Below are 25,432 nucleotides of genomic sequence, written 5' to 3'. Positions count from 1 at the left end.
TTAACCAAGTTTCAGTAAAAGCGATGATATTGTAATTACAGTTAAATGATCTCAAGTATAGATCAGTTAGTTTTGTGTTTAGGCCTCTTACATTTTGATAAAATATATTAAGGACAGGTTTAATATTTAGTTTTTTGCAGCATTATTGGTTTGAGGAACGGTAGCAAGATTACGAATATTAACGTTGCGTCTATGCTCGAATTCACGTACAAAGGCTCCGGGTGGCCAAAATGAATTATTCAAAATTGTTTCAAAATGTTGCGCTGATACGTCAATCCTAAATGACGAAATGTCTCTAGGATAATTAAAATTAAATTTACGAATAGACACATTTTCAGATTTAAGTTTACTTATGATGTACGACTTCAGGTCCTCTTCTGTAGTGTCTCTCTCGAATCTGGAGACGAAAATCGACTTTTTAATCGGGACAGTAATCAATCTACCAGCCGGCGGTTCAGATTCCGCAGAGGGGTTTTGGGGAACCTGGTTCCTTTTTGTGGAGGGTACAGTAGATACAGCTGAATGAGCATTCGATGTCGATGGTTGAACTGCTAAGGGACTCGGAGAGGACAGATTTATCAATTCAATAGTTGGGAGGTGGAAGATCTGGAGGTGAAGGAACTTTGGGATCAGCATCCGTAGTCGGAGCTGGAAGGGAAACATCGATAGACCTACGATTATTATCCGGAATGTTCACATTTGAATGTTTGAAAGACTTAAATAAGCTTTCATAATGCTTAAACTTCTCGGATAAAGCGGAAATCTCTTTGCCTATTTCAGAAAATCCATCTCGGCCTGTTTGAAGACCTTGAAAAGGTCAATTTGGGTAGGCCTACATTTCAAACAAGCCCAACGTACTCCCTTATCGTTATCGTTAAGTGCGTCAACCACTCGTGCTGATAAACCGGCGCACTTCATATGAGCAAGCCGATCGCAAAGCCAGCATGCCACGAAGGGATGTGATTCACTTTTTACTAAGCAGGTAGGATATAAACACGACATTCTTAATAAATTTAAAGAGGATGAGGAAATAAATATATATATATAAATGCTACGGAAAAACCAAGAATTAATAAAATAGGAAAAAGTATGAATATTAATTGAACGATAGCACAACGGGTTATAAGAAAAAATACAACAGTTTGAAAGTAGCTTTTAGAAAGAGATATGCTGTATGAGCAGTTTGAGATGCACTGTAATAACACTGAACAAACCGCGCAAACAGCTGTGAGATTATTCAGTGTTAGATTATTCAGTGGAAGCGAAAAAGTGTTCTCTGTTGGAGTATTCATTTTTTCGTGTGTTCATACTATCGCGAGCCCACTGTATTTTAGTATGGATGGTTTGTTTTTATACTGACGAAAAGCGTAAAATATTTAATCTGCTACTTTTTAAAATTTAACTAATTCGAAATATTAATTTGGACTTAATTTAAACCTGAGCTGCCTAATGTACTGCGCAATTTGGAGATGATTGGCCTATACTAATTTGTTAGTGTTAATTAAGCGCAAAAATGTTGTTGTTATAACCAGCTGTACTTGTACACAAGGTATTATAACTTTGATTGAACAACGGTTGGTTGTACAGGTATAAAGGAATCGAACAAATATAGACTTCCATATATCAAAATCATCAGTATCGAAAAAAAAAAAATTTGATTAAGCCATGTCTGTCCGTCCGTCTGTCCGTTAACACAATAACTTGAGTAAATATTGCGGTATCTTCACCAAATTTGGTACACGAGTTTATCTTAACCCAGAATATTTTGATATTGAAAATGAGAGAAATCGGATGATAACCACGGCCACTTTTTATATATATAACATTTTGGAAAACACAAAAAACCTGATTATTTAGTAAATAATACACCTAGAATGCTGAAATTTTACGTGTCGACTGATAGTGAGACTCTTGATAAAAATTTGATAAATTTTTTAAAATGGTTGTGGGACCGCCCACTTGTGATAAAATCAATTTTACAAATATTATTAATCATAAATCAAAAATCGTTTAAACCCGTCGTAATAAAATTCGGCCGAGAGGTTGCCTTTACTATAAGGAATGCTATGAAGAAAAATTAACTAAATCGGTTAAGGACCGCACCCACATTTATATAAAGATTTTTAAAAGAGAAATGGTAATTACACTGTGCAACAATTATGCTTACATGGAAGTGTGCACCTGTATTTGGTAAAACTTCGCATTACTTTTGAATTTTAAGCGTAACTTAATTTTACTATGGTTCGCATATAGCAAAAGTGATCATTTAACTAGGCAAAACTGGATTAGATTGCCCACAATTTGCTTAATATAAGGTGACTCGTCGGCACTTTAAACAGCTATAGGATACCGGCCGTTACGAATTATAGTGTATATCTGATAGTCAGAGTCATGTGAATACCCCAAATGTGTATACAATTTTATTTTATTTTAGTACTTTTCAAAAATATTAATTTTGAGCGCAGGATCGCAATATAAACTACAACTACTTAAAACTAAGCAGGTTGCTCTATTCAAAATCATCCAATTACACGCAATCATAGCGATACCACAGGAAAATATGACTACGTATACGTAACATTTTTTTTATTTTATACTCAGCTGAGCAGAGCTCACAGAGTATATTAATTTTGTTCGCATAACGGTGCCACGTATCGGCATAAACAAATTGAGATAGATATAGACTTCTATATATGAAATTGATCTGGGCGAAAAAAGAAATTCATTTAGCCATGTCCGTCCGTCCGTCCGTCCGTAAACACGATAACTTGAGTAAATTTTGAGGTATCTTGATGAAATTTGGTATGTAGGTTCCCGGGCATTCGTTTCAGATCGCTATTTATGAACGTAATCGGACACAACCACGCCCACTTTTTCGATATCGAAAATTTCGAAAAACGGGAAAACTGCAATAATTCATTACCAAGGACGGATAAAGCGATGAAACTTGGTACGTGGGTTGACCTTATGACGCAGAATAGAAAACTAGAAAAATTTTGGAAAATGGGCGTGGCACCGCCCACTTTTAAAAGAAGGTAATTTAAAAGTTTTGCAAGCTTTAATTTGGCAGTCGTTGAAGACATCATGATGAAATTTGGTAGGCACGTTACTCCTATTACTATATGAGTGCTAAATAAAAATTTGCAAAATCCGATGACGAACACGCCCACTTTTAAAAAAACAATTTTTTAAAGTAAAATTTTAATAAAAAATTGAATATCTTTACAAAATATAAGCAAATTATGTCAACATTCAACTCCAGTAATGATATGGTGCAACAGAATACAAAAATAAAAGAAAATTTTTAAATGGGCGTGGCTACGCCCTTTTTCATTTAATTCGTCTATAATGCTTTTAATGCCATAAGTCGAACAAAAATTTACCAATCCTTATGAAATTTGGTAGGGACAGAGATTCTATGACGATAACTGTTTTCTGTGAAAATGGGCGAAATCGATTGAAGCCGCGCCCAGTTTTTATACACAGTCGACCGTCTGTCCTTCCGCTCGGCCGTTAACACGATAACTTCAGCAAAAATCGATATATCTTTACTAAACTTAGTTCACGTACTTATCTGAACTCACTTTATCTTGGTATAAAAATGGCCGAAATCCGACTGTGCCCACTTTTGCGTTATCGAAAATTACGAAAAATGAAAAAAATGCCATAATTCTATACCAAGTATGAAAAAAAGATGAAACATGGTAATTGGATTGCTTTATTGACGCAAAATATAACTTTAGAAAAGACTTTGTAAAATGGGTGGGTATTAAGTAGAAGAAAATGAAAAGGTTCTGCAGGGAGAAATCAAAAGCCCTTGGAATCTTGGCAGGAATACTGTTCGTGGTATTACATATATAAATAAATTAGCGGTACCCGACAAATGATGTTCTGGGTCACCCTGGTCCACATTTTAGTCGATATCTCGAAAACGCCTTCACATATACAACTAAGGGCCACTCCCTTTTAAAACCCTCCTGTAATTTGATACCCATATCGTACAAACACATTCTAGAATCACCCCTGGTCCACCTTTATGGCGATATCTCGAAAAGGCGTCCACCTATAGCTCTAAGGCCCACTTCCTTTTAAAATACTCATTAACACCTTTCATTTGATACCCATATCATACAAACGCATTATAGTGTCACCTCTGGTCCACCTTTATGGCGATATCTCGAAAAGGAGTCCACCTATAGAACTAAGGCTCATACCCATGTCGTACAGCACATATTCTACAGTCACCTCTGGTCCACCTTTATGGATATATCCTGAAATGGCGTCCACCTATAGCACTAAGGCCAACTCCCTTTTAAAATACTCATTAACACCTTTCTTTGATACCCATATCGTACCAACACATTTTAGTGTCACCTCTGGTCCACCTTTAGGGCGATATCTCGAAAAAGCGTCCACCTATAGAACTAAGGCCCACTCCCTTTTAAAATACTCATTAACACCTTTCATTTGATACCCATATAGTACAAACACATTCTACAGTCACCCTTGGTCCACCTTTATGGCGATATCTCGAAAAGGCGTCCACATATAGCTCTAAGGCTCACTTCCTTTTAAAATACTCATTAGCACCTTTCATTTGATACCCATACCGTACAAACGCATTCTAGTGTGACCTCTGGTTCACCTTTATGGCGATATCTCGAAAAGGAGTCCACCTATAGAACTAAGGCTCATACCCATATCGTACAGCACATATTCTACAGTCACCTCTGGTCCACCTTTATGGCTATATCCTGAAATGGCGTCCACCTATAAAACTATGGCCCTCTCCCTTTCAAAATACTCTTTAATACCTTTCGTTTGAAACCCATGTCATACAAACACATTCCAGGGTTACCCTAGGTTAATTTTGCTAAATGGTGATTTTCCCTTATTTTGTCTCCTAAGCTCTCAGCTGAGTATGTAATGTTCGGCTACACCCGAACTTAGCCATCCTTACTTGTTTTTTTTTTGTAAGAATACTAATTTATCTTATTGTGTACCAATAACTTATTACTGTTGTTCACAATACATGTGCTCTAAACCTTTTTGATGTAAGTCATTCAACTCGAGGCAATAAAGCGAAACCTTCCTATAAGTTTTTTCTTGCTTTGAGTAATTAAATTTCAAACAAACGGTTGCTTTTATGGCATTTATGTAAATTAAACTATTTAAAGCGGATTTGGTGTAAATCGATTTGCAAAGTGTTATTGTGTTCGGACTCATAGTTTTTATTTGAATTTTGTAAATATGCAAATTTCGAATGCCTTAAAAGTAAACGTAATAAGAACATTAATGAACTCACACAAAAGTGGGATGCGCCTGGCTCTAGTTCCAATCCAGTGACACTTCAAGTGCGGACATACGGCAAGCCGACAATTTTTTCCAGTCAGAAGGCCATACCATCCGAGCATAACAAAAGACAGGCTCTATCCTGGCTCTAGTTCCTAGCGCCGGTCAAAGCAAACATCAACATTCTAGAAAACAGTTTTTTTATTTTCACTTAGAATACAGTTTTTCTAAGTGGGCTCACCACTCGGCAGTGATTTGCGAAACACTTCGAGTTTATTTCTGCCATGAGAAGCTTGAAAAGGAGCACGAAGCAAATTGTAAGAGAAGCTCGGCCTTAATCTGCTAGGGGGTACATCGCACTATGTATTCATTTTTTATAGTCTCTCGGTAGAAGAAAACAGGACCGTTGCAATTATGGCGCATTTGTTATCGAAGGAAATTATGGTGAACTGTTTTGTAAGAGAAGGAAGTTTGAATATGTAGAGATTGAGCAGAATTGGGGCCACAACACCACACTGTGGCACCCGCTGATTAATCTTCCTTGATTTAAATGTTTTATTTGCTACTTATTGTGCTATAGGGCAGAGACCGATTGACCATCTTAGACTTGCTTACCATCTTCCTTCGTTTTTCGTCGCTGTGTAAGCCCTAGTAAAGGAATAAAGAACAATAACTTAGTACTCTAGAATGCTTCGAATTAAAGGTCATTGGCCGAATGTGTGTCAAACTGTTCACATATTTTATTACTAAATAATTTCGCCGATAATCTTATCCCTAGAATAATTTTACTGATGATTATGTTAGCTGCTCTTTTAATGTAAAAATTAGCCCTGAAAGCGAGAGATGATTATCCTTTATCGGCTGACGACTCAGATCCGCCCAATAACAAAAAAACGTTTGAAGAGCTCCAAGTAAAGAAATTATTTGAAAATTGGCCTGAATATCAGAAAGGCAGTTTTAACGAAATAATCGAGGACAGTGTATTCTTCAAAGCTTTTCTGAGATGAAGCGAACGGGTAGTTGAAATTGGATGACCTTGGGTTAACACCGTGCTTTTACAAGAATTGCCTTCGACTTGATTTCCACTTCACGTTTTATGCGCTCAAAATCAAATTAAAGTTTTGATATCATTTCGCCGGTTTGACGGTCATACGCAAAGTCTGCTGATGTTATAAATATCAAACAAAACAAGTAAGGAAGTAAAAGTTCGGGTGAAACCGAACATTACATACACAGCTATACACTTGAAATGCTGCTGTTGTTTGTTTTGTGTGCTTAATAGTGTTACCAGGCTGCGCAATAATACATATACATATTGTAACGAATTTACTTGCAAAACTTCTTATTTGCAACCCTCTGCTAAGTTCGAATCACTAAACTGTTGAATAAATAACTCCAATATGGTTTAATGCAAAATGGCCTTTATTAAAGTACTTCACAATAACACTCAAACTGTGCAACGAATAGCTTGCTTAATAACCAAACTGATTGATAGCTCAAATGAAACTCTACTATTGCCCGCCAGATTGCGTGCTTAATCAATAACTGCTCAAATCTAACTGAATTCCAGCGCCTCTACATTTGCTGCCTTTTATACTCTCTGATTTCAACGTTGCATCTTCTAGGCGCTTCCATTTCCAGAATCTTCTAGTCCATCAGCTCTCAAACTTCTTAGTGTAACTACAATTGCACGATTTTATAGCTTCACCATGCATACTTTCAGGAGTATCTCAGATATATGCATGTGTTTGTGCATTGACTCTCCGCTGTTCGTATACGTACATGGTAGATATGTGTAGACGCAATTATTGTTTCGTTTATGTAGATACATAATGATTGAATTATTGATGTGAATTCACGTCACTGCTTAGCATCGGCTTAGAGATAGCAGCACCCCTTTGCTAATATTCGTAACAATATGGTTATATTCTGAACTAATTTTAATTTTTTTAAATTTGAAGTTTTTCCTATTTGTTGCTATTTGTTGATATAAAGCTCTTTTTTGCAAAGATAAATCTTATTTTATTCATCCACGACCCTTTTAAAAATCTTTTATATAAAAGTGGGCGTGGTTCTTAAAACACATATATAATTTGGCAAGTATAGTGTCTCTGCCAAATTTCAATGTAATATCTTTAACGGCTTTTGATTTACAGCTTGTTAAACTTTCAAATTTTCTTCTTCTAAATGTGGGTGGTACCACGCCCATATTCCACATTTTTTTTAGAATTTATGTTTTGCGTCATAAAACCAATCCACGTACCAAATTTCATTAGCTTAGCGGTATTCGTTTTTGAATTATCTAATTTTTCTAAATTTTCGATATCGAAAAAGTGGGCGTGGTTATCGTTCGATTTCGCTTATTCTCAATATCAATCTATTCTGAGTTCAAATAAGCCCGTATACCGAATTTGGTGAAGATATCTCAATATTTGCTAAAATTTTCGTGTTCATGGACGGACAGACGGACGGACTAGAGATATACGCCGCCGATAAACGCCGCCGCCGACGCCGATTTTGGTCGTTTTTCGCACGCCGCCGCCGAATGTCAAAAATATTGGCGCGGCGGTGGTAGCGGCGGCGTCCGGCACGTTACCATATTTTCTACTCGTTTAAGAGTGTTTAGCCTTAACCCTCGTCCACCTTGATGTGGGGCGGATGTTTCAACCATCATTACACTTACTTCCATGCACGCCTATCGCAGGAAGCCCTTCCAACCTTGGACCGCTCGATTTTACTGCCTTCCGCAGGTCCCCTTTTCCTTTGCTCCAAATGACTCTATTTATATACTCTAGCATCATCCTCCCCCTATTATTCGATCGGAGAGATCAATTAAAATTGCGTCATGGATGCTGCTTTGCTTGGGGTTTTCCATTATTGAAAATTTTAACTTTTTTGTTTGTCTTCAAGTTTTTAAAAAAAAGCAAAATACCCCAAATAATGCCGATTTAAAAAAAATTTTATATTGCGATTGGCTGAAAGAATAAGCGAATTCTGTGATGCAAAATCCTTTAGTAGGTTCTAGGGCATAAGCACTCCTTTGAAATGATTCTTACCTCATACTTAAATTGGGGATATTCGCTCATTTACTTCAATAGTGTCATAACTCAAAAAACACAATTTTCCAGGAGAGCCATTCAAAGATTTTAACTGCCATATGTTGCGCATATAAAGGCATGTTTTCATTGGTATAGCACGTGGAAAAGTTTTAACGGATCACAAAGATTTTTTTATACAACATAGATCATGTTATCGGGTACGTTTATATGATATTGACTCAAAAGTGGTGTTTTTTTCAGTGATGACACTATTGAAGTACATGAGCGATATGTACGTACGAGAAGGGGGGGGGGGGGGGGGGGGGAAATCAATTGGGCTTACATTCAAACATCTATTGTTTATTTGAGAGACTATACAATAGCGTCTGAAATGTTAATTTTGATTTTCACACTTCATCCTTCAACACCCAAGTCACCCGGTTTAACATTTCCCAAAGTGGGCGGTCCTATCCAAAACTAGTCGCTTGGAGTGCATCACATTGATTATAGCCTATCAACCAAGTTTAAATATCACCTACACGTTACGGCTCCTTTTACAAATGTGACTACCTAGGCACATATATTTACCAGGGGAGGCTTTGTCCTTCGCAAGAACACTCAAAGTGGTGAAGCAAAAGCTTTCTCAAGACAGTCGCACAAATGACCGGGTGTTCTACTAGCCTGTCGTAGGGGATAGTCGAAATAGTCTGAAAACTGAAGGCGGCCATCGATAATGAGCTGTTATATCATAAGGTCGGAAACGAAGGCCATTGAAGTCAATGTATCGAGCACAAATGTCTGCAAATTTTGGTCCACATTTTAAAATTTCTTTCCACGGTACTTGTAAAATTTAAAATATGTAGATGCGCCAAGGATTATACGAGTTTCGCCCATGAGTTACGCAATGATATCCACTTAGACCGCTTATGATTTCGAGAGCGGCATCCTTGGCCGAATAGTTACTCCCTAACGTTTCAAGGCGTTTTTTTTTGTGTAGCTCGGAAGCATAACGCGAAAAAAGCATCCGTCTGAAAGTCTGCGGAGCTATACCTAAAGCTCCTTGGAAAGTGACGTCAACGAGAGTATGAGTTCGAAGTCGCAGTCCTACGGCTTCTGTGCTGGCATATCGTATAAGGGCCGGGATGCGTGGTAGTGACTGGCGGTCGCGATTGCTACTGTTCGCACGTCGGGAGTTGTAGCTCTTAGAAACATCCGAAAAAACTGAAGGCGCTCTTTGGCATTGATGGTAATCGTTAAAACTGCACCACGAGAGTCATGACTCATGACTACTAATAGATAATTGATAGCAACCGTAAGTCGCCGTTGTGCGTGACCAGCATGTAGCCACAAATGATTTAAAGAAATCGTGCCGACGACGGGTATTAGAGTTAGCCCAGAACATCTCCTTCGGTGAAACTACGCTACAAAAGTGTGACCATTTTAAGCATTTCTCTCTCTCCCCGCAAGGAGCTACTCCCGAAATTTTCTGAACGATACGAGAGATTTTGAGGCAAAAACCGCGGAGCTTTCCGAAATGGCTGAAACGTCGATTTCCTTAAATACATATAAATAAAACCTTTCCAAATAATATTTTTTTATATGTTTGTATGTTTAATGGTGTGCTCAATGTTACTAAGATTTTTTAAGAATTAATGAGCTTAACACCGGTAAATAATAATGGTTATTCAGTTATTATTTTGATTTTATTGGGAAAAACTGAAAAGAAGGAACATTTACCGGCATATTGCGATGGTACCATTTCGAAAACCGCCACGTCATCATCTTCAGCAATTTCGTAATGTTTTTATTTATTTCAGCAGGTTTCCCCGGTGAAGCTTACCGGTGTTTAGCTCATTAATTCTCATGCACAAGTTAATGATACTGTTCCAGATCGTCAAACATACCATTGACGTCAGCAGTATGTTTCCATATTCATTAGTTCTGGACAATGTGATACTCTGAAGTGCAGCCATTCAATTAAGAGGTTTACGCCGATCACTTTGTCGGCGCGCCGGCCACGCCGCCGCCGTCGGTATATAATAGAGCCTGAACTGCCGCCGCCGATTAAATGACCGGCGTAAACCTCTAGGACGGACATGGCTCAATCAAATTTTTTTTGGATACTGATAATTTTGATATATGGAAGTCTATATCTATCTCGATTCTTTTATACCTCTACAACCAACCGTTATCAAATCAATGTTATAATACACTGTGTGCAAGTACAGCTGGGTATAAAAATAGTAGTTAACAACAACAGCAATAATAATAAAATAAATGTTATGAAAAGTGTAGCGTCTAGCGGCACATGCGCACTAATGACGGCTAAATTAGTACGCAAACGGCGTACGCATTATTTTTATACCCAGCTGTTCTTGTACACAGTGTATTATAACATTGATTGGATAACGGTTGGTTGTACAGGTATATGTACAGGTAATCGAGATAGATATAGACTTCCATATATCAAAACCATCAGTATCGAAAAAGAAGTTTGATTAAGCCATGCCCGTCTGTCCATCCGTTCGTCCGTTTGTCCATCCCTTAACACGATAACATTAGCAAATATTGAGATATCTTCACCAAATTAGTAAACGGGCTTATCTGGACCCTGAATAGATTGCTATTGAAAATGAGCGAAATCAGACGATAACCGCGCCCACTTTTCGATATCGAAAATTTAGAAAAATGCAAGAAAATGAGATAATACAAAAACGAATACCGCTAAGCTAATGAAATTTGGTGAGTGGATTGGTTTTATGACGCAAAACATAAATTCCAGAAAAATTTGGAAATATGGGCATGGCACGACTCACATTTAGAAGCAGAAAATTTGGATGTTTAACAAGGCCGTTAGAGATATTACATTGAAATTTGGCAAAGACACTATCCTTGCCAAATTATATATAAAATCGTTTAAAGACCACGTCCACTTTTCCTAAAGGTCTAACCTTAACAAAGTTTGCAATAACTGTATGGTGTTTAACTACATTTGACTGATATTCCAACTCAGTAGTCGTATGGTTGAGCTAAAATGCACAGCTGGGTATGCAATGTTCGGTTTCATCCGAACATAGACTTTCTTACTTTTTTTTGTCAAGATCACAAACGTCTTTCCGGCACACGGTTTGACCATAGGAAAAAATTCCATAATAAAAAGCTTTTGAATGAATGAAACTAAACTGGTGGTGGTACATAGGAGACGCGGGCGGCGAGAGTACATAATCAAATATACTAATAATTGTATTACGGTATGTTTTTTTTTGATAAACGTTGAAAAAAAAAACAAAATTTTTGTTTTGCTCAACGCTTATCGGTGTGCACAAGTATGCGTTACGCAGACAAAAACAAAAGTGGTAAAGAGCGCATGCGCGAACGCCAACAACATCTAATCACGTTGCTGCTGGTCGGTCTGGCCTCTTTTACTAACTTGGCTTACAAATTAAAAAAAGAAAAATGCTGGTTTTACTTATGTGTGTGTATGTATGCGCGTTTGTTTGAATTGACTCATTTGCAACAAACATTTTTTTTTGTTGTACTATGAATTGTTGTAGACTAACGTTTATTTTATGTTCAAAAAGTGGGTCATGGTTAAATGTACTTGTAGAGCATGACTTGACTGCATAATCGCACGATGTTGATGATCTTCGTTTAAGAGTTTATGGTTGTGGCTAAAATGAAAATGTAAGCATGCGGACGTTATATGAAAAGCAAAAGTTAAAAACAATCTGGGTTTTAATATTACAGCTGTGTTGGTTGGGGGAGTAAGTTGTGATATATTTAAACGGTAAAAGATAGTGCGGACTTATCAAATCTTAGGTAAACAAATTAATAAGTGAGGAAATAGTGAATTATTCTATTTAGTGAGAAAATGTCACAGTTTAAGTTGTAGCTGGAGAGCAGACCGAAAGTGAATGAGAACTGAACCGAACTCAACTGAAAATTTTCCATAAGTAAAAATAATAACAATTGTTTTTGTTTTATTGGCCTATTGATAAATGATTCAAGTTTCGAATCGAGCTCAAGGGCAGAACAATATTTTTTTTAATGATGATTATTGTTTTATTTTAAAAGTTTTTTTTGTTTTTCTTTTTATATTTATTTTTTTAATTATTATTTATCATTAAAATAAAAAAAATTTAGAAATAAAAACAATAATTATCGTTAAAAAAATTATTGTTGGAAATGGATCTATGTGCGCAGCTATGGCAGGTTGTCTGAAAAAAAATTTTCTACTTACTATTCCAAAACTAAAAGACGATTTTTCTATTATAGAAAAATTAAAAAAAATAATAAAAAAAATAATTTTCATTAAAAAAAACATTATTCTGGCCTTCAGCTCGAATCGAACCTTGAATCCTAAAAATAACAACTAAATATTAAAAAACACACAATAAGCGTGAAAACAATTAAAAAAAATTTTTTATTATAGTAGTAGACACAGCGGCATATAGGCTGCTGTTGAAGGCAGCTTTACAATATATAATCAGGTGTGATGTGTTTCAATTCTTTTTTCGCAGGTTTTTTTTCAGATTTGGGCATATTAAAAACCTGGCCGAAGGCAAATGTACCAGGGCTAAAGCCGCGCTGATCAAATGCGACACTAAGAAGGCTGTTCCGGTAAGGTCGAATCAGCCGATTCACGGTGGAATTCAATCTTTCGCACTATATACTTGACAGTACCTTAGATACGATAGTAAGAAGTCTGATTCTGCGATAGTTGGCGCAGTTTTCAGTATCGCCTTTCTTGTGGACAGCGAAAAAGAACACTTAGGTTCCAATCGTCGGGCATGCACTCGTTCGACCATATTTTGCAAAGAAGCTAATGCATGCACCTTACAAACTCTTCGCCGCCGTATTTGAATAGCTCCTCAGGCAATCAATCAGCGCTCGCGGCCTTGTCGTTTTTTAATCTGGGTTTTGCTTTTATGACTTCATCATAATGGGGCGTGGGTGGAGGGGGCGGGCTTTTATTCCATCATCACCGATTGCGGGATCGGGTTCGTCATTACTGTGCAGTAAATCGCTATAGTCAGTGACATTTTTTTTGTTGAAATTCCAAGAAATCGCATTGTTAAAAGTTTGTGAATTCCAATAATGAATAGACTTACTTAACTGGCGCTTAACCGTTTAAACGGTTATGGTCGTCCAGCAACGCGCGCCAGTCGCTTCTTCTCTCTGCCAACTGGCGCCAATTGGTCACACCAAGGGAGTTTAAATCGTTTTCCACTTGGTTCCCCCCCTTGGTTGGCCGCCTTCTTCCTCTACTTCCATAGGCGGGTACCGATAGAAACACTTTCTTAGCCGGAGCGTCATCCTTGACTATGTTGTTATCTGCGTAAAGCACGTACAGCTCGTCGTTAAATCTTTTTCGGTACCCGCCATCGCCAACGCGTAGAGGTCCATAAATCCTTCGAAGAACTGAATTGACAAATCGGTAAAAATATGTAGTGAAATACTATATTACTGGAAACTCGACATAAAAAACTAACAATAGATGGACTGTAGCAGTACCATCTGGCAACTCTTCACATCTTACGGATATGCTTTCTAAATACATTACAAAAGCATTTACTGTAAGCATGTATTTAAAAGTTTTTTTTTGCAATTTGTGTTTTATTTATTTTTTTATTGCAGCTGCAAATTCTATCTTAATGTGTTTGCATATAATTTTATGGGTTCAAAATTTAATTTATATTTTCATAACAATTAGCGCAAATGTTTGACTCCAAAATTCTGAGGTAGAAAAAACTACCAGCAATTATCACATTAAGTTCTTAACTCACTTGAAACATCCAATATTAAAGTTTAACTAAAAAATGCGGTATTAGCCTTTATTATTAATGGTTAGCGTTTTTTAATGCAAAATTTGGTCAGAAGCATTGTAACGAAGTTAGGCCCAGTTTTTCAGTAGCTGGTTAAGCTGAGCTTGAACTAAGTTTGCTTAAACGCTAGCCAAATTTAAACTACAGCTAAACTTCATAGCTGTTTTGTAACCACAGTTTAAAGCCGCCTTTGGGATGGGCTTTTTTGGGCGACAACATTGGATTTCTATTTTCTATATAATTTGTTGATACGGCAACCGCTGAATTTTGTTTACCCAACAAACCTGGAAGAAATATATCTCAAGCCAAAATATATATCTTGTTGTGGAGTTGATATCCAACATCAATCTCTAATTATTCTTAAACCTGTTATTTCTCAAATTTATATCCAACATCTTTTTCCAAATTTATAAGTTGATCTCCGAAGTCATTCTCAAATAATTATCCGACCTTTGAGAGATTTTGAGCAATGTATCGTTCTAAAATCAATATCTAGCACATTTCTCCAGTTGTTATGCTACATTGGATATCGAATTGAGGTGGGATTGAAAAAAGTATTCTCCATGGTGGTACAACTAAAGCCAACAGCTGCTTCTTGTGAGAAATAAACACCTGCTTGGTAGCAGTGGAAGTACTGTACTGCCGTCAATAGCAAAAAGGCAGTAAAGTGGAAAAAGTGAAGTCGGAGAAATATGACGTTCGATTTTTCCGTTTGTTTTAACTAAGCAAATAGTTTCATTTTAAATGACTTTCTGGGGAGCGATTATCATGTGATTCTGGTACATAATTTCTTTCGGAGCCCGAAATTAGACGTGAACTGCCTACATGTCTTGTAAATCTAAAAATTGAAATGAAACTGCTTTGACTGCTTTTTTGTACTTTTATTCGTAGAATAATTTGAATTACACTGTTTTAATGCTTTGAAATAATTCTTACAGTAAAATTTTATTAAAATGCTATTTTGATGGTAAAATTTCGCATTTCTAGGTATAACCAGTTTTCAGGCAACAAAAGCAGTAATATTTATTTAAACTATTTTGTTGCCTTGGAAAATTGATTTACTGCTTTTTTTGGTTCGGAAATTTAAGATATTCGAAACACAAAACAAATTTAAAATTTTGTTCTATCTTTAAATTTGAATTTTTAATGATTAGTTTTTAAGTAAATGAGTAAATTGTGTCGCAGAAATATATTGACATCAAGATTTCCAAAACGCAGTAAGTGCAATTCACTGTCTTTTTGCTATAGACGGCAGTATATTGTAGGATTCTTGCATTTGAGTCCAATTAGAGAACTACGCTCGAGTGAGTATAAGTTGGGAACAATATTATTTTCAACAAAATTAAAAGAAATACGTTTTTTGCTGAGAATGCTACGATACTGAAGTTTAACCACTGTTTCGAAGCAACTCTTGAGACTTTTGATGTAGCTAGTTATCAACATTAGCTCTAATGGTACTCAAGTCCAAGTGCTTGTTGGGTATATTCGGATAAAAAAATTTTGCATGCAAATGCAACACCACCGATTGGAGCGAGATAAATCCAGATAGAAGTCTGGTTCGATTTGTGAGCTAGAAAATTTGTTAGTTTCTTGTCTTTAGTTTTCCCTTTAATAAACCTCCTTTTTTCGAAAAAGATGTCGCTGCTAGGCCTAGCCGTATGTGTTAAATAAAAACAGCAGTGACATCTGCCTATCACAGCTGATGTGTGCAAAACTACCACCACCTCTGCTTCTCAAGTCTCCCAATGATCCACAGGATTCCCATGAGAGCTGAGCGTGATACGGAGCTAGAAAACTCACTGGATGACAGCTGTAGGTTAACTAGAGTTTAATTCTGCCGGTCGATATGGCTTAAGCTTAGTTAAAACTTCAGTTAGAGTAGTTTGAAAAGCTACAGAATAAGTTTAAGTGTAAGTTAACTGACAAACTGAGTTTAACTTATGCTGAAAAACCGGGCCTTATTGTCGTTATTGTTCTTTTTATGCAGTTCATCGTCATATTTTTTGTTATTATGGAATATTTGGCTTTTTAGATGGGTTGTTACTTTTAGATCGCTAAATGTATGCTAATCATTCGCTTCATCGTACTTATGAATGAATCATATATTTGTATATTTACATATACATATATCGGCTTAAATTTTTTTACTTAACTTTTTTTGATGAAATATTTTAAGTTATTAAAAACAATAACATTTCAAGTTATCGCGCTTGAAGAATCATAAAACTCCATTAAACAGGATACAAATTCAGTATACCTATGAGTGAGGTTTCCAAGAGAAATGTGGCGTTTATGAGTAGTTCATTGGAATTGCCCCCTCGTAAACTGAAAGAATGTCCATGGTACTTTAGCGATAGCTTTGGTATATTTAGAGGATATACTCATCAAAAATATTTTTTTAGAAAATCGGTGTTTGTCCACTTTGATAGAATCTTTAGAAATAAAGCACCCATTCAATACATCTCCAGACATTTTGGACGAGCGAGTCTTTAGAAACAACTTTTGAGATTTCTTACAAAGTCGCCTGTCTAACCCCGAGTAGCAAAAAGAAGTCGAATCTTAGAAGCGTTTGAATGAGCAGGACCAAAAACTGAGATTATCGATATCTGTATAAATGCTTACTAATCGGACGGTCTCGGGGATGTAGTACAAGGAAGATAAGTTGCATGCCTAGGGTGGTCACTTTAAATAAAATAATGATTTTATCCAGTCTCAACCCCTAGGATTTTTATATATCGAGTCTTCTTAGGGTAACCTGGGTTTGTATGCCAATGCAATACGCTTTAACCGCTTCCGATCAGGACCAAAATTCAAATGTGATACCGTCAACAGTAGTATACTCGACTTTGGGTGTTTAAAATCAATTTAAGTTCTTTGGGTCTGCATAGAACAATCGAAATTTTGACCGAAGTACGACCCTTTAACCGTATCCTATTGTGATACAAATATATATCGTCGGTCCAATGCCAAAATCACGAATGTGCATATTTGATGTGTTGAGAAAAACGAATAAGATTAATAGAGATTTAATTTTGTATATTTCAACCACCATTGGAAGGTTTACTTTTGTAAACCACTAGTAATGCTAATTGAAAAATGTAAATTTTTAAATTTTTTTTAAAAAAATCTACATTTGTTTTGGCTGAACAAAAATGGCACATTCGTGACTTTGGCAATTTACCGACGATATGTGATACCGCCTGAGATGTTGAGACTGGCAAAAATTGTTTCATTTATAAGGACCACCCCAATGTATGTACTTACATACATTGGCTTGTGTGTATGTATGTATGTAGATTGAACGCTTAAAAACTTGCGTGGCAATTCCAAAATTAGCTTTTAGCGAATTAAGGTATTACTCAATATCAGCTTTTCTTATCACGGATATAATTTGAACTGATTTTATGATTCATAATACATTCTAAAAATTTTGCCGACACTTAACAGAATAACAAAATAAAAACATAAAAAATTAAAGAAAAAAAAACTTTTTTAAAAATAAGTTTTTATTATTTTGGTTAATAAAATTAACTAAAAAGTAAACAATAAATTGACTCTAAAGAAATATAACACTTTATAAGTTCATTGTAAGCTTAAACGATAATTAGGCTTTTTCGTCTGCGACAAAAAAATTCTATATTGTACATAATTATATATTTTTAACATTAAAACTTTACACCTAAATTATTAAATCTTACAGTTTATATCACAGTTCTAATTGTTCTAATTAAAAACGTGTTAAATTTTGATGGTATAATTAAGAACATTTAGGATCTCCTTTCCTTGCTATCGCAATGTAACACGCTTTTATTAGAACAATTAGGACTGTGATATAAACTGTAAGATTTAATAATTTAGGTGTAAAGTTTTAATGTTAAAAATATATAATTATGTACAATATAGAATTTTTTTGTCGCAGACGAAAAAGCCTAATTATCGTTTAAGCTTACAATGAACTTATAAAGTGTTATATTTCTTTAGAGTCAATTTATTGTTTACTTTTTGTTAATTTTATTAACCAAAATAATAAAAGCTTATTTTTAAAAAAGTTTTTTTTTCTTTAATTTTATTTTTTACTTTTTAGTTCGTTTTATTAACAAGTAATAGAAGCTTGTTCTTATAAAAGCTTTAAATATAAGTATAGGGGGTGAAACAAAAACACATATATCAGTTACATCTGCGTATAATGCGTATTGGAATTTATTAGTACACATTTTATGCGCAGCAACTTCAGAGGTGTATTTAAAGTTTAAAGCATTGTAAATATAAGTATTGAAGTCATGAGCCTGGGCATTCGTGCAATTTTAGTGATGTAAATTGCATGGCGCCAGCGCCAATGCGGTGCCAGCTCAATGGTAGCTCATTGACGAAATTACTCCAAGCGAATTTTTGACGCTTCTTAGTAGTGAGTGCGTAGTACATTTTACTTGCGCTATTGAGTGAAACGACTTTTGTGTGTCAGGCACGAGTTTGGTGTTATTGGCGCTACTGGCAGTGATGACACTGAGCTGTTGACGGTAGCGCTGGTAGTTCAGATTTTGAATCAGAGAAAGAATTGATGACCCGTGTGAATTATTAAGGCTTTGGCCGTGTAAATTATTATGGTGTATTTGTATATTTTAGATTTAATGCACAATTAATATTTGTGTGTTTGAGCGGCCAAATAATAACAGTAGTATTGCTAAAGTGCTGCTTAGTTGATGGAATGTCGCTAATTTCTTAGCGATGATCAGCAGATTGTCAATATTTCGTTCAACGGACGCGCGAAATTGCCACATCTGCTCAAATTTTCCAAAGATTTTCCATTCTTGATTTAACTTAAGCTGTTATGCCAATATTTTTCAGCCAGCTTTTTTCAAATAGGTAATTTTTCCAAAAGCAAAATAAATTACAGAAAAGATTACAGGGTTAAACAGCCTTAAAAATTCAGCTATGTTGGTTATACACAGAAATACAACAGAGGGTTGTGTCTCCGCTTTTCGCAAGCGATGAGATTCACCACGCGTGACACGTGATTCACCACGTCCAAATATCACAATCCACGGATAGGTACCGGCGTGTTTGTATGGGACTTAGGCTGTTATGCCAAAGTAAATACAAATCTTTACCGATAACTGTGTTATCGATTAATTTATCGAATTCTAACAAAGTAATATTGCATTGTCATCGGAGTTATACATGTGTGCAAAATTTCAGCTCAATCGGACACCGGGAAGTGTATCAAATTTAACTGAAAGTAAATAAAAGCTTATAATAAAAATGATTTACATATCAACATAAACAACCAGCGGCGCATGCGCAGACATTGAACTCAAGATAGCGGCGGCCACTTTGTGCCATTATGGACCGTAAGTGGTTCGCTGTGAATAACAACATACCAGTCCGAAAATATACCCATCACTGCAGAAGGAGTGAGGTGGACAGTTAATTTTCGATAGAAACCACATACTTATCTACTTACCAACACGCATACACCAAAGGTAAATCTACGGAGACTGCGTTACATAGCCTAATCTTTACTATTGAAACATCTTTGTTCGAAACGGAGTATTATATTGTGGCCTTCCTAGACATTGAAGAAGCATTTAACAATATAAACCCAAGTGTCGTTAGCAACGCCTTAACGAATGTGAACATAGTAAAGCTCCTAGTAGGGCTGATTGATTAATTACCCAAGGAAAGGAAAGCGCTTTGTTCACTGGGGAAGTGTGATACAGTACGCCAGGCACGTGGTGTTCTTTCTATGCTTCTTTGGAACCTAACTCTTTATTACAAGGTAGGGAAGCAGGAAGACTGTGGCCTAGCGTTAACTTACAGGGGAAAGTTACCTCAAACTTTATGATGTAGAAAGCATTGCCAGAGATTTCGCTATGGGCCTCCTTATGCGGACCACCATATGCGGACAAACCATACAAAATATCACCATTTAACTTGCCATAACTAAATAGTTTGCGCCTTAACCTGACAGATAAGGCCGAATTCCTAGGCGTAGTTCTCGAAAAAAGCTGAACTAGAAGGACAACATCATTCACCGCCAAAAGAAAGCGTGCATTGCATTATATACGTGTAAGAGTCATTTGACAACCATGGAGACTTACCCCCAATACATGCAGATAGATTTCGTGGTATAAATCCAACCCATACTGCTGTATGGGAAAGTCATATGGTGGACAGACTTTAAAAAGGCACACACTTAAACTTGTTGGGTACAGTACACTGATCTGGTATAATAAACATTAGTGGTGCTCAAAGAATAATGCCTGGCGATATCCTTCAGGTCATTCTTAACATCTTACATTTAGATCTAGATAGTTATGAAGCAGCGGCAACGTCAGCACTACGTTTAAAAGAGTTGTCCAATTGGGACACTTAAGTCAAGGGACACTCTAGCATACAAAACAAATACAAGATTATTTCTCCTAGCACAGATCGCTTGCTTTTAACAGCGGCGTTTCCATATACACTGACGGGTCTAAGCTAGACGCTAGAGTTGGAGGAAGAGTATTTTCAAGGGACCTAGACGTCCAACTACCCTATAGACTGCTCGATCACTGTAGTGTTTTCCAGGCAAAAGAATCAGCCATCTGAAAGCCGCAGTTAGGATGGGAACACACAATATCGGTAGCGAAATCTTTATTTTCACCGACAGTCGGGAAGCTAAAAAATATTTTGGCTCTTACTCGTTCAATTTTGGATTAACACTAAACTGTCGCCGATCTCATCAGGATATGGCCCATAGAATGGTGTACACCTCACTACATGGATTCCGGGATACAGGGCCATAGAGAAAAATTGCATTGCAGACAAACTCGATATGCAGAGTACGACGGGGCAGATTCTTTTTGATAAAGAACGCTTAGGTATGCCTCTTGTCACATGCAAGCTAATGCTAAAACCTACAGCCACGCCGACGAAAGATTGCTACTAAAACCGAGGTGGCGGACATCTAAGTAAACCTGGTTCAAACTGTTATCCTAAAAGATGCCAACATATGCATACCCAAAGTATGGATAAAGTCTCCACACTTGTAGGAGTACTAACTAGACACTACTGTATAGAAAGGCATGCAAAAATGTTAGGAGCGCCTTATCGTCGTTGCTGCAGGAGTTAAAAGGAATATGAAGAGAAGAAAATGGTCGTCCAACTCACCTGCCACTGTCCTTCAGTGAGGCGCAAGACAGCGTTTTCTGGGAGCTCCCTTTCCAGATAATTTGTGCCAGGTCGTGAAGTATGACATCAAGGACTTTAACAGGTTCTCAAAACGGTTCGAAGAGGAAAGGTAATGGTGTTTTTTCGTGGAATTACAACGGGCTTATGTGTACTTTCGGTGAACCTTTTCAACCTAACATAACAAATCATTAACCTACGACACGAGTATTCGAGTGATGTCTATTACCTTCGAGATGGAAAATGTTTCACGCAGTTCAGCCTTTTTATTAGAAAATGCAGAATAGAGCTTAGAATGTATAATATTCTACAATGCGACAAGTATTGGTCCTAAATTAGAAGAAGAGGGTAGATGCTGAAGAAGTCATTTTGGTAGAAAATTGAAAATATTTGTAAGGTGGGTAGGTATGCTAAACTTCTAGCTATTTTGGTTTTTGGTTCTTTTTGATAAAACATTGGTTATTGAGATGTTTCGCTCTGGTAACCCGGCTCAACATTCAATTGTAATTTCAGTTGGTATCATTCTGATGGGAATTGCCCATATACATAAGTACCGCGTATGAAAAAAAAAATTTATAACCAATAAGAATTTATAAATTCGCTTAGGTCCGGAAACATGCCAAAATATCAGCTTACGGAAAAAAACTATGAGAAATATTTGTAATCCATCGATATACCTACTTAGTTGTTGCCAAGTGTGTAGTTTCAATAATGGCGGTAATATTTACGAAACAATGACTGGCATTTATCAAGTGGGCGGCATGCGATATATATATAAGTGTGTACTTAATTAAATTTCGTATTTCATTTTACTTCCTTTATATTAGGTCGGTTGAATGTTTGTCCGCTTGGCATACAAATCTTGCAATCGATTTTAAGTAACTTCTCATTGAGCTATAAACGAGAAACTTTACACATAGGTTAGGACACCGTGACAATGCAACAAAAGTAAAAAATCCGTTAGGTGGCGCACGGATCGAAATAATTAAATAAGAATTTTAAAATTTTCAAACCAGCTTTTAAGTAACTTCTCGATGAGATAGAGACTTGAAATTTCAAACTTAATTCAGAGGTCGACGACAGCCGATGACACGATACAAAAATATTCGCTAGGAGGCGCACGGGATGAGATATTTAGAAAAATCGTACGAAACGGAGGGAATTTTGGGACTGATTTTTATGTAAATTCTCATTGAGCTACAACTGGAAAACTTCACAGATAGGATAAGCCGCCGAGAAAATTTAAGAAAAGGAGAAAAAAATTCCGTTAGTTGGCGCACGGATCGAAATATTTAGATAACAATTTGGAAATTTGGTGTTTTGAGATCGATTTTAAAGTAACTTCTGAGCTACACACATGAAACCTCAGAGACAGGTCAAAACACCGCGACAAAGGTGGCGCACGGATCCAAAAAATTAAATAATAATTTGGGAATTTGAAAACGGGTTTTAAGTAACTTCTCGATGAGCTAGAGGCTAGAAAATTAGTGCTTAATTCAGAGGTCGATGACAGCAGATGACACAATACAAAAAGTTTCGCTAGGGGGCGCACGGACTGAGATATTTAGAAAAGTCAAACGGAACGGAGGGAACTTTGGAATTGACTTTTATGTAAGTTCTCAATGAGCTACAAGCGTAAAACTTAACAGATAGGTTAAGACACTGATAAAATATAAGATTTACTACTTTTATATTTTGAATTCTCATAAATATTTTTGCAATTTCTATGTCAAAATTTAAAAATCAAAGTTTAGCAAGAATATGTCTTTTTATAAGGAGACATTTTTCGCTGATTTTTGTCCATTTATATAAAGGAAGTGCTTCAAATTTTTTTATTTTATTTTTATTTAGTATTTCAGTTTTTAAATTGTTTTTGTTTTCTGCTTTTTGAAACTTTTACGTCCAAAATCTCATATCGGATGCCATTAAACATTTAATACTCAATCGATTGTGACAAATCTATTGTGTTAAAAAATGTCAGCTTATATATATATACATTTAAAAAAATATGCATTGACAAATGTGTCGGTTAACAAAATTTTAAACACCTGGCAGTTAAACTACAAATGCGCTAAATAATTTTGCTTTGACATTGACTATTTAACACCCATAATTAGCTACACCAGCGATTTGGGATGATAGTTCTGTGATTTTGAACCTAAAAATAAATTTTCTACATTGTTGCGAATTTTAGATATTCTCGATAAATCTTGTCTTCTGTTATCGTTCAAATCACTGAACTGTCGAATAAGTGAACTTAAATCTTCAGTATATCAAAATTCTTTGCAGCACTACTATGCTAGTACATCTTCAAAATTAAAACTATCCGCATACTTCACTTACAACGTTTTAATATCAAACTGAATGATTATTTACCAGATTGCGCTGTTTATATACTCGGAGTTGCCTAATTAGCCTATTTTTCTCAGGTACTATACTTTCGCGAACAGCCTTCTCGATTAGTTGCTTATTTACTTGTCTCAGCTCTCTTGTATCTCATATGCGCTATTGTCTTATATGTATATGTAAGAGTAATGTCTTCTGCACTCTTTATTGCTGTGTACATGCGGAGTAATGTGGTCTATGTTCTTAGCTGCTGTTTACATGTATGCGTAGCTATTTGTTGTCTCAACTGCTAACATTGCAGTTGTAGTTGTGCAGCATTTGTTAATATTTACAATACATTTAATTAAAACTTTGCAAGTTTAAATTTTGTTTTTTATTCATAACCTATATTTTGTTATTCTTTTTTTCCTTGCAGGACGACGATATGGGGTTCAGTTCGCGCATGGATTGCTGCGGGCAATTCGTCAAATACAGTTTGTTTATATCGAATTTAATAATATTTGTAAGTGAAAATAACATTTATTTTTAAAATCTACAACCTTTCTAACTGTATTTGAGAAAAGGCGGAAAAGCATTTAATAGATGAGCATGCGGCGATGTTTTGTAAGAAATGGGGTCTCAAACCAAAGATGTTGTTATGGCTGTATGAGGCAATGGATGCGAACAGTGCGTTATAGGTGGGGAGCTCTTAGTACTTACTTACTTACTTAATTGGCGCTTAACCGTCTAAACGGTTATGGCCGTACAACAAGGCGCGGCAGTCGCTCCTTCGCTCCGCCAACCGGCGCCAATTGGTCACACCAAGGGAGTTTAAATCGTTTTCCACCTGCTCCTTCCAACGGAGTGGGGGCCGCCCTCTACCTCTGCTTCCATAGATGGGTTCCGATAGAAACACTTTCTTGGCCGGAGCATCATCTTTCATTCGCATAACATGGCCTAGCCAGCGCAGTCGCTGCGTTTTAATTCGCTGGACTGTGTTGATGTCTGCATATAGCTCGTACTGCTCATCATTAAATCTTCTTCGGTACTCGCCATCGCCAACGCGTAGAGGTCCATAAATCTTTCGAAGAACTTTTCTATAGAACACTCCCAAAGCCGCTTCATCTGCTGTTGTCATGGTCCATGCTTCTGCCCCATATAGCAGGACGGGTACGATAAGTGACTTGTAGAGTATGATTTTCGTTCGCCGAGAGAGGACTTTACTTTTCAATTGCCTACCTAGTCCAAAGTAGCATTTATTGGCAAGATTGATTCTTCGCTGGATTTCAGTGCTGATGTTGTTGCTAGTGTTGATGCTCGTTCCCAAATAAACGAAGTCTTTTACTATTTCGAAATTATGGCTGCCAACAGTAGCGTGGTTGCTAAGGCGTATATGCGCTGACTCTTTGCTCGATGACAGCAAGTACTTCGTTTTGTCCTCATTCACCATCAAACCGATCTTTACCGCTTCTTTTTCCATTTTGGAGTAAGCAGGAGTAACAGCGCGGGTGTTTAGGCCGATGATATCAATGTCATCAGCATATGTCAGTAATTGCAGGCTTTTATAGTATATTGTTCCAGTGCGGTTAAGTTCTGCAGCTAGTATAATTTTCTCCAGCATCAAGTTAAAGAAATCGCACGATAGGGGGTCACCCTGTCTGAAACCTTGTTTAGTTTCGAACGGCGGAGGTCCTTCCCAATTCTGACTGAGCTGATGGTGTTGCTCAACGTCATTTTGCACAGCCGTATAAGTTTTGCGGGGAATCCAAATTCAGACATAGCGGC

The 25,432-nt window shown here is 36.6% G+C and overlaps 1 protein-coding gene across 7 annotated transcripts in view; it reads left to right on the top strand.

Annotated features, from left to right (window-relative positions):
• Positions 1-25,432, top strand: part of Tsp74F (Tetraspanin 74F) — a 107,277-nt gene that overhangs the window by 65,977 nt on the left and 15,868 nt on the right. For 6 of the 7 annotated variants that reach the window (XM_067789452.1, XM_067789455.1, XM_067789453.1 and 3 more), the window contains one exon: positions 24,084-24,170. In XM_067789452.1, coding sequence (XP_067645553.1) covers positions 24,093-24,170 — 78 coding nt within the window. In that variant the 5' untranslated portion in view covers positions 24,084-24,092. Of the gene's footprint in view, positions 1-845; positions 983-24,083; positions 24,171-25,432 lie in introns of those variants that run through there. The other variant, XM_067789457.1, reaches the window with a different exon arrangement.

This window comes from Eurosta solidaginis, chromosome 5 (genome assembly GCF_040869045.1).
Source record: "Eurosta solidaginis isolate ZX-2024a chromosome 5, ASM4086904v1, whole genome shotgun sequence".
NCBI lineage: Eukaryota > Metazoa > Arthropoda > Insecta > Diptera > Tephritidae > Eurosta > Eurosta solidaginis.
This window is presented reverse-complemented; position numbering and strand designations above follow the sequence as displayed.